Source organism: Nymphaea colorata, chromosome 12 (assembly GCF_008831285.2).
Source record: "Nymphaea colorata isolate Beijing-Zhang1983 chromosome 12, ASM883128v2, whole genome shotgun sequence".
NCBI classification, from domain to species: Eukaryota; Viridiplantae; Streptophyta; class Magnoliopsida; order Nymphaeales; family Nymphaeaceae; genus Nymphaea; species Nymphaea colorata.
This window is the reverse complement of record NC_045149.1, coordinates 10,596,620-10,607,855: the sequence shown is the minus strand read 5'-3', so window position 1 is coordinate 10,607,855 and position 11,236 is coordinate 10,596,620. Positions and strand designations below refer to the sequence as shown.

The 11,236-nt window shown below is 38.7% G+C and overlaps 1 protein-coding gene across 1 annotated transcript; it reads right to left on the bottom strand.

Annotated features, from left to right (window-relative positions):
* Positions 1-301: 301 nt before the first annotated feature.
* LOC116265545 (kiwellin-like) lies at positions 302-1,077 on the bottom strand. The gene has a single exon (XM_031646226.2). It carries the CDS (start codon positions 1,039-1,041, stop codon positions 394-396), a length of 648 nt encoding a protein of 215 aa, XP_031502086.1. The 5' UTR covers positions 1,042-1,077; the 3' UTR covers positions 302-393.
* Positions 1,078-11,236: the final 10,159 nt, after the last annotated feature.

Below are 11,236 nucleotides of genomic sequence, written 5' to 3'. Positions count from 1 at the left end.
AATAACCACAAGAATTACCATCGACAAGAAACTCAAAAATGTGCAAGATTCTTGTATGAGCAAAAGGTTAACAATTACTCTCCAAGAAAAAAGTTTAAAGGCCTCCCATTTTCCTTACCTTCAAGGTCCTTGAGTATACTATGGACTTGGGTAGAGTATGGTGTACCTTTCAATTGGTATTGATGGCCTCATAACAGTAGCACCCACGAAACTAAAGATAGTAGTACACATCAAATAATATTCAACTTTGTAAATAGTAGAATTTTATCAAAGTTAAGCCATTTATTTAACTATCCTTCCATTATATAACTTTCCTTCTCAGGCTGCCATTTATTTTTGAGACGAAAGGTGGTACATTTATTCAACTTGGCCAGTAATAGGATTGTATTTAAGTTAAGCCAAGGACCAAGTTACAGGGACGACTCCCAGATCTTGGTTGAGGCCGAGGGCCTCCCACACAGCCTTGGACCCATCGACAATATTGTTCCTACAGGGTGGCTGCCCGGCGTGCTCAGGGTCGCACCCGTTCCTCGAGTCGCATTCGTCCACCACTTTCGCCGTCGTCTTCCTTCCATTGCTTGCCGTGATGCTAATCATCTTCCCGCACCGGCTACCTCCATTGTACCACCCGGTCGACAGTGCCACCACTCTCTCGGTGTTTGCATGGTAGGATTCATCGCACTCCGAAGGGCCGCCGCCATCCCCGCCTTCGCTGAAGTCGTTGAGGGTAAGGAGAGCTGCAGTGGAGGAAGAAACCGAAGGGGAACATGTGTACTTGGGGTAGGCCGTCCCTGCACATGTTAAGGTGCCAGAGGGGCTACAGGTGCCGGAGGGGCTACTAGCGCCAGTACTGCAGATGTGGGTTCCGACATCGGGATCATCCGTGCAGCGGCCAGAGATGCAGATGAGCTGGCCGTCGCAGTTGTCGAGGGTTCTGCATGGGCCGTTGCAGGAGGAGATGGCGAAGGATGGTGATGGCAAGAGAAACATAAGAAGGAGGAGGAGGAGAGGAGGGAATGGTGGTAGTGTAGATAATGCCATGTTTGCTTGAGTTCTTCCTCTGGTGATCTTCTATTGAGAAATGAGAAAGGGAAGGGAAAGGAACCGGCCATTTATAGAGAAGATGAGATTAATATCCCTGGTCACAAAGGCAAGTGCAGTTAAGAAGAGGCGCAAACGTATCACGCGTCTCCAATTTCTTTGTCAACTGTGACAAAGATCGAAAACCAAACGCTACATCCACAGGCTGAAAAGCGAGAAATCTTCAGCTTCTAATGACGTCGTTTGGACTGTCAGCCACTAGAAACACTCCACATCAGCTTACTGGGTCCCATATACATGGGGACGGGAGCGGCCATAATCTTGAATGAACTTACTTTTTAATTACAACTTTTTGAGTTCGAGATTTAAGAATACCATTTTCTTTTGAAAAATTGGCTGTGAACCGAACCAGGAGGGCCCAATTTGAATTCGTCACCAATATAAAAAAATTATTTTCTTAAAACAAATATATGTATATATAGTCACTAAAGATTAAATTTTTTCACATATTCTGAATCGGTTCCCGCCGCAGCCTGGGTTTGAGCCCAGCCTCGCCTGATTACACACACAACCACCACCTGTTCAATGCTTTTCATCTCAAATACAAAGAAAGTCGTCGGGTTTACATCAATTAAAATCACACGTCAAGAGGCACATGATACATTAAATAATTTTTTCCAAACGTCGTCATTGCACTTTACGCGGTTCATTTTCATTGGTACAAGTCATTGATGGTAAGAAAATGATTTAGTCACACTCCAAAGGGAAAATATTAATATACAATCTGGTGCTACGTGCTGTAGAAAGCCGTCTCACTTTTAAGAGGTTAACTGCTTGTAAAAATACCCATGTGCAAACAGTCATATTTATATAGCGTACTCTTGCAGCCCAAAACATATCTTAAAGATAAATACTTCCAAGGGTGTCGTAAAAACATGTTGGTGACCTCTTGTTTCTTGAGGTATGGAAGTCCCAAGGAAAACCATCAGATTAATGGTAATTCCATAATTTTAAGGATTTCAGTTATTACATATAATTCTTTTTTATCCCTCTCATATTCATATAAATATAAAAAGACAAAGAAATTTTGTGTCAATATAATGAACCCATATTTAGTACATCTTAAAATCCAACACATTTAGGGGCATTGATTACTTCGGATCTAAATCCATGAAACTGATGTGGAACTAATCTAGGGGTAAAACCAGAAATTTTTTATGATGGAAGCCAAATAAAAGTTTATAAATTTTAACTAGGGCCAAAATATCATTTTTTTTAATTTTTAAATACTTCCAAGTGAGCCCTATCTTGGCTCCACCCCTGATCTAATGGGGTAAGCTTTTGCAGATGTAGCAAAAGATACGTAGTAAAATCCATGGTCCATCAAAAGAAGGCATCAGGTCAGACTTAATATGTTCACTTAAGATCCTTACCTTTTTTTACATTGAGAAAAGGTTAGATTTAAGATGGGAATAGAAAGGTCTTCTTTTAAAACCACTGTCCTCAAAATCCTAGAGATTTTAAATCATGGGCAGTCAAACGCACCCTAAGCAGCTTTCGCGTTTACTGCATTGTAGAGGCTAATAATTTAGAGAAAAAAAAAGTCCCTTGTCTCACCTCTAAAAGGTTCAACCTTTTTCCGTTTACTGGAAATGTTTTTGTCCGTCTAGCTTAAGATACAAGCAGGTCAAGATCTGGATTTAAGATTTTGTAATATTTCTAAAAGTACTGGTTCGGTTCCAACCTAACCTTGATTGCATTTGGTTCCCTCAAACCCAACCAGTTTGCAACCATACTGGTACACATTGAAGGAAAAAAAGAGTTCTTCAATTTCTTTTCCCCAACCACCAAACGCCCCGTCAGGAAACAACAATGTTGATAAGAACATTAAACAAATAAATAAAAAATTCATGTCAGCAGGTTGAAGAGCGGTGTGAATTTACTCGTCATGTTCCCCAAGCATGTGAAAGTCTTTGCCACATATAGGCAGCTGTGACATGGGACACACAACAGTAGTGAAGCTACATATAGGCAGCTGTGGGTAGTTGCCCACGCCAGCCTCATAAAAATTATTTATTTTTATATTGATGCATTAAGTTTTTGCTCATTTATATATAGTGGTCCCCTTGCGATATATTAATGGCCCTCATTTCTTAAATTTGTGCCCCATTTATTTTCCAAGGTTGTTGGTACACTCAACGGAGAAACTACTTCGTTAGTTTTCTCGCAGAATGACCTATCTTGTTAAAACACTCTACTTAAAACACTTACCATCGAAATGACAACATCTTTCATCGTATAAGCATTTTACTGTATCTAATTTCCACCTGACTTCAAATGTATTAGCCTTCTTGAATTCCAACAGTACTTTCCCTGCTCATAGTCTTGTTCGGAATTGGTTTCTTATGAAAAAATTTCAATATATCGTGCATGACAATAACACGAATCCTTCATGAAATTCTTACTTTAGAAATTGCCTTATGTGTACTTACATGGCAAACTTGCAAATAAATTAAAGAAATTCTTCATAACAATCGCATTCTTCTAAAAATTCATGACAAGTATCAGAGCACAATGGATTTATTTGGAATATAAAACGAGACTACCGCTGGCGTGTATAAAAACTCACCTATAATATTAAATATTTAATTACTTTAGTTGAAGGATGCTCAAAATCCAATGATATATTAGTTTAGCTGAGCTTAAAAGTATACAGCCACTACCTATATTTTACATCTATATATATGACAAGGTCGTTCCAAATTGTTGATTTTGACGGTTATATATAATGTTGTTTTAGACATTTCGATATTCACACTTTTATATGGTTAGATTTGAAAACTGAGAAGTACATAGTCAGGGAATATCCAAATAGCCTTTGTATATTTCATATACATATGGGACACCAGAGTCAATCCTTATCATTTGCTGGTGGGACAATTCAAACAACTGAATGTCCCCTCTCTCGTCGTTGAATGCTTCAACCATAAGAAGAAAGAGATCTGGTTATTTAAGCTAGGATCAACCTGTTTGCAAATTTAAAATAATCGATGAAGAAGATTTGGATGCCTAAATTCGTGATAACTGATAAAAAAATAAGCAGCTTGTAGCTCGACTCTGTTTGTTTGGTGGAAAAATGTACTAAGCTTGTCCAATGAGATGTGCAATTTATGCTTGTAGGATTTAGATATGATTCGGGTGGTTGTCCTGGTTTGGCTGCTCTAAGCCTGTTTATGTAGCTTGCTAAAAATCATATGCATAAAATTATATGACTAAACAAAATTACCTGAATTGAGTGTGCAAGCAGTAATAAAATATTCATGTGCGAGCCTGAAATGTCTCTTTTCCCTTTTAGTTTTTTGGTAATGCAGATGCCTACCAGTTTCACATAAAAAAAAAAGGCAGGTAGTTTGTGATTCCAGAAGTAGACACATAATAAAATCGGATAAGGGAAATGGTTGCTTCTGCACAATGGAAGGCGATAGATGTCCGATTTATGGAGATAAAGACTCGTTATAGCACCCTCGCAGGAGCGGCCCAACATTTATGGCGTTCGAAATTAATATTCTGATTGCTAAGTCCATAATCTTTCCACAGTCAAGAGAAAAGTTTGTACTGATATGTTGAGAGTCATCGAGATTGGACTAGGAGTCAAAACCTGAACTTTTGAGAGATTGCCATTTTAGGAGAACGGCAAAGTATAATTTCTCCAGGTCCAGGTTAAACTTTTGCTGACAATTTTCGTTCAAATTAAATCTTATATATTAATTTGAAAATTGAGATATTGTACACTCATGCCAGGACGTTTTTTTCCTTTTTACTTTATGAAAATCATTTCATGTATCGAGTCTTAATACTACTTGTGCAAGCTTCTCCAATATTGGGGCTTAAGAATAGTTTGTCTATTAGGGATCTCAAAAGGGTTCTTTATCATCACAAAAGAGAAAGACAGCTACAGACCTGAGTCGTGAGTCATGACTCAAAGGACTATGAAAGGTCGACCTTTAAATGTCATCAAAAGTTAAATTTGTATTAACACGACATAAAGTGTAGTCACCAACGCAACATAACATATAGTTACCTTTTCAAATTATATCTAACGGATAGTCTAGAAAGTCTTCTATCGTTAACAGTTTGAATATTTGTGTGTCTCACAGCACTATGTGTTGTGCCATTTCATTGTACTGGTGAACTTGCACGCACACAGAGGCATGAAAGTTTTATTTATCCAATGTATATTCACTTTGCGTCTATATGTATATTTCAAATATTCCATTTGATTTTATACTTTTGTGTTTTTTCATCTAAGAGTAACTTTAAATTGGACAAATCATCAGCAAGTTGATCTTATCAAGTTAGAGACATCACCTATCATGCTCGATTATTGCTAATTCAAATCATCAATTGATTTTATACAATATAAAATAATTGAGTTAAACCAATTTCTTTTCCAGACTGGTTCAATTCATTTCTTATATATATATATATATATATATATATATATATATATATATACAAAGTAAAACCAATCCTTAAATAGAACTGAATTTTTTCAAGTCTCTTTTCCTCACTACGGTGCACTAATCTCAGGGACAGTAAAAAAGAAGTCAAACCAATCCTTAAAAAGAACTCAAGTCTCTTTTCCTCCCTACGATTCATTAGTCGCGAGGACAGTAAAAAAGAAAGAGTGAAAGAGAGAGAAATGGCCGATAAGAGAATGACAGAGAAAAATAAGTTAGAAAACTAGTTTAGTGAACCCATTTCCTATGTATACATTAGAAAAAAAACCTCTCAACTTTAATTGATTATTATGAAGGGGTGGGCGGCTTTCTCCGTTTGTCACGTAATAAATGCATGCCGCACTCTGCCTTTAATTTCTCTATTGCGGCAAGCTGGCCCGAGAAAGGGGACACCGGTTAGGTTGTTTTCCCCTTCCACATCGAATGTATGAAACTAGATTTCAAATGTCACCAGACCCTCTCTCTCCAGTAAAGGCTATTTGCAAGAGTCGCCCAAAAATACAAAACCCCAACCATGTTGGTGCATTAAAAGTCCAAATTTCAATAAGTACCATACCTTGGCAATGTTTGAGAGCCGAGGTACGAGCCAGCGGCTTTTACATCTTCAAAAGTCTTACCCATAAAGTTTCCCTGTGTTATCATTTATACCTTTAACATCCAAAATTTATTTTAACCATGTTTAATTGTATAGATGTGATTTACATTATTGATTTGGTAATAATCTAGCTTCAATTTGCAGAACGACAAATTTTGATGGCCCGAAAAGTGCGTTTTTACATTGAAAGTCCTCCTTCCGCAACAACCCTGCGGGGGAAAGGCCCCCTAACCTTTTATTCCAATAGCAACAAATATATACAGCAAAAATTGACAATCACTCTAACTTAGGAGCTAGAGCGAGCCAAGGAAAGAAACAAACCTAGTTGAAACCAAAAGCTGAAAGAACCAGAATTACATAGCTTGAGTTACAAGAGACAAAATATCGTGAGGTTGTTGTTGCAGAATTTGCACTTTGTGAAAGAAGTTGCTATAGATGCTTTGCCATCTCTGAAATGGTCGACGCCTTCGATCGTGGCTCGAACTCTTCTAAGCCAAGGCTTGTTGTTAGAAATCAGCAAAATCTTCTGAAACCTGTCCAAATCACCAACCATCAAGCGCTGCCAGAGAATGGTGTCTTCAGGTAGGTCATTGATGTCCTCCCACCACTGAACACCTTGATCAAGATGCAGTCCTTTCGAGTCCGTAAACAAAAAGGCAACTAGCTTTCTACCACTAGGAGTTACGGAAGCAACTTGTAGACAAGCTTGACCTGTCAATAAAGGGAGGGATTTGTCAGGAACAATCTCCGTAGCCAACCAAACCTGAAGGTCTTTCTTGTCATCAACGGAGTCCCTTAAGATAGCATAGAAGCCATCAACACAAACCCGCCAGATGGCATGAGAGTCTTGTTGTTATCAATGACTATGTACCTCATATAGTCAAAGGAAATTCAAGTAGTAATCTTTTTCACACAAGCTTCCATAGTCTAATTGCACTGGGTTAAAGCAGACGTAACAGCATTGTGATGGGTTAGAGTCAGCCCGTGACCGACTCCACCATGCATTGACCGACTAGAGAGTCCACCGTCGTTACTTTTCGATGGTCAAAACCTGAACAAGAACACTTGATCGCTAATCTGGCGGGGCCTCTATCTGTCATCTTATAAGAAAGTAGATCCTAATTACTGGTAAGAAAATGGAAATCAGTTAACGATGAAGTATACATTTAGTCTTAGGTTTTGCACCTTAATCTTTCAATGGATTGAAATATGAATTAGAATAACACAATGTATCCGTAAATGATTCATGAACTATGTAAATTAAGTCAATACAGAACTGTACAAGTTAAGTGTGAGTCTTCCAATTGAAACCTTCAGTATTCACAAGTAGTTTTGTGTAAAATTACGTCTCCAAAAATGTGAATCGCTAGTAGTTCTTTGATTTTCACAAAATAAATTTATATGTAAGGCTCTTACCTCCTTCCGCTGGGATGTGCATAAGCCATGGAACAATTTGATGCCATAAACTCTAATGAAGCCCAAGTATACAAACGAATCTCACCACTTAGATGTATAATATCAAAGGCCAAACTGGGTGACCGAAGTGTCTCCACCGAAAATTGTTTCTCCGTTACTGAAAAAAGGTAGGACAATGAGGCAAGATTACATCTTCATCACAACTAACATGCTACTCGGGTTCGATTCGAGTTCGCCCAACCAAATACTCATGCCCATGGCTAGTTTCTTTGTTTGGTCTCAATCATGCATCAATCTGAACCGATTTGGTCGGGAAACAAGCTTGGGATTATGAGTTGCATATACGTCAATTTATACAAGGAACCAAAACAGGATCAACTCTATTTCTGAATCGGATCCCATGGAAGAGCAAGAGATACTGAACCAACCATGAGCGGATGAGATGCACTGAGTTGCATAGACTGTGAAAAATAAAGCAGTCTCTTATTGGTTTCATTTGACTATAGGCGGACATGATCTTCGAAGCCTCGTGGTCAAGAGTCGCATCCAATGGGTTGGTTTTTCCAAACTACGGGTCCGAATGATACTAAGATTAGTTGAGAAAGGGGAAGAAACCACAAATCCAGCCAAGAATAGGATCCAGATCCATATCCAGCCATGAAAGACATGGGCCGTAACAGGGCCATCGGCAAAACGAGACGCAACAGCCGATACAGGGCGATGTGGACCTTTTCTCTTTTCAACACCACCAGTAGGGTGGCTGCCGGAACAGAAAAGTTGGGTCTCAACCAAGGTTCCCAAAGAAAAGTTTGATAAACGACCAAATTTTTATCCCTAACTTATTTTCATGTGAATCCAGTAGGCATTGGACTCATGATAGATGTACGCAACCAAATTAATTAGATTTAATGCCAACTCTTATCCAGCAGAATCTGAACCTGAGTGGCTGAGTCATCGTATCGCTTGCAATAGGTGCAAAAATAAAAGCATGATTCATGTAACACAATTTGGTTATTCAAGAACCAGCATCTGGCATTACCTATAATAAGTCTAAACCCTGTTCCACCAATTTAGAATTGGATCCAAATCCAGAACCGCACAGTTTTGTCTGGATCTAGATCCAGACAAAAGAGTTGGATCCTTCTCTAGCTTGTGACCAGAAATCCTTTAGAAGTTGCACTTCTACCAAAGTTGGACACACAGAATTTAGCTGGTTAGAAAGCCACCTTCGAATTGATCCATTTTTACAAACTTTATGCCTATACAGACAAGAGATAGAAGCAGCGACCCCCATGAGGCAACGTGAAAATTGGGTTGTATGGCTACATTTACAAATTTATCTCATCGAATGAGAGAGATGGCTAAGCTTTAACTGAAAGTGGATATTTATATGTGTGTGTGTATATATATATATATAAACTAAATCCATATAATTCTAAAATTCTAATAAATATTTTATCTTTAACATTTAACAAGTAAACAGACATAATGGTCAGAGTTGTCATTTTTTCTTTCTAAGTCAGGTTCCAGTAAGTGTACGAATGTGATGCCTACCCTACAAAAAGAGAAAAATAAGTCGTTACAAACAGTAGTTCTGAGGAGCGAGGACACCTTATAAAATGTAAAAGCTACAACAAATTCTAATTTCGTTGAATTCAAGAGATGTATAATGGAGATGCCGCAGCAACAAGGTGTTTTTTTTTTTAATGGATTTTCATCCTTTTGTCGAATATACTTCACGTGGTGGAGAATTTCAGTCACATATCTCCTCCCATAATCCCATTCAATCACCGAGACCAATTTAACATAATTGGCACTAATAGCTAGTTGGCAATAGTAAAAATACATAGACACACATACAGGCATATATTATATAAGCCATTAAATAAGAAAACGATATACTCGAAGCATGATTTTTCTTAACGTTACACATATATATATTAGAAACTTGTTGCTACAAATCTCCACCACATGTTCCAGAAGACAAAACTTGTGGCTGCATACAGCAATGCCATAATGCCATATGATTAGGTATGTGAGCCAGAGAGTTCTAATTATATGCCTTGATGTCACATTTTTTCCCTCTACCCCGTTTTTAGAGTTGACTATGGCATAAAGAATGCATACTTAGATTTAAGGTACAATTTACACTTGCAAGGTTATAAGAGAAACAACACTTGAAAAGTTACAATAATAAGATGCAATGTAGCAAAGATCGCACTTCGTCGTGTATTGGAAACTTAAACAACAAGCCCTATCGACCCGTTCTGGCAATTGTTAAGGTAATATATAGCTTCAAAAATTATTTTTTAATAAATTCATTAAAAAATACAAAATCAGGCTGATACGAATACGATATGAGTTCAGTTGGAGTCGCTGCCATGACTAGGTCATATTGCACAAAAACTTGCACACCTCACTTTGACGTGAAAACATAAAATGGCAGCAAAACTAAAATTTTCAAAATCGATTTCAACTGGATTCCATGATTGGATTTCTCTCAAAATCAAATTCATCTTGAAATCAATTTTTTGTCTAAAATCTACTTAAAATCAAGCAAATTTTCATGACCACGACCAAAGTCTTAAAAATTTCAGGATTCCAAAATCGACTCTTCTTAAAAATCCTAGAGTCTAACCAACGTCCAAAATTCTTTAAACTGAACCTTGAAGGTAAATAAAAAATTCTCACTCCAATACCAAGAATATTTCTAGATTTCCAAAATTACCAAATCAAAACCAAAATCTGAATCAAAGTTGATCAGGTCAAACCTCCCAAATCTATTTCCATCGGTAACTAAGGAAATTTTACAAAGTTCCCAACCTCAGTCAGTCCCAAAATCAGAATTCAAAAACTAAGAAAATTATTCAAAGCTAAACTAGGATTCCCAACTTCCAATTCCCATTTTGGAAGAAAAACATGCTGCCGCTGCCATCGGGCTAGCTAGCTGCTGCCATCGGGTTTATCCCGTTGAGGGAGGAAGAAGCAGGGGCGGTGTAACACTCGTTTTCTTGGCAGGTCGGGTTGGAGTGGGTCCAGACCCGGACCCGCAACTTACCCGCGTGAGAGCCCGACACGAGGGCTCTTCTCCCTCGTTTTCCTTAGCGTCCCCCTCTCCTTCCTCTTCTTCCTCTCTGTCTCTTCCTTTCAACGAACACAACACAGATAAGAAGGAGGCGGAAGAGATGGCAGCAGCGGAGAAGGTGAAGGGCGACGGCAGTGGTGGCGCATAGGTAAGCCACCGGTTCCCCTCTCTTCTTTTTTCTCCTCCTCCCTCTCCCACTGTTTTGCCGTCTCCCCTCTCTGCCACACGGCCTCCTCTTGCGCAGCCTCTCCCCTTCTGGTTTTTTTTTTTGTTGTTTCTCTCCCTCTCCTCCTCTGCTCGAGCTCTCACTCCCACACTCTCTCGTCCTCTCTGCTGCACACTCTCCCTTTTTCCCCCATCCGTTTTTCCTGCAGTTTTTTACTGTTTTGGGGCTGTTGGTTTCCATTTCAGTTGGGAACACATCATTTTTCCCTCATACCAGTGAAGTGAAAGTAATGGTGGTGGAGGCAGCGATCAATCGTTGACGTTTGAGCTCAATCAAACTCTTGAAGTGGCTGCGGGGAGCACTACGACAGTTTGAATTCTAAGATTGAGGTGGGAAATGCTTAATCGAGCTTA

Bases quoted from the DNA above. Each gene is read 5' to 3' on its own strand.
- LOC116265545 (XM_031646226.2), bottom strand. From the start codon at position 1,041: ATGGCATTATCTACACTACCACCATTCCCTCCTCTCCTCCTCCTCCTT.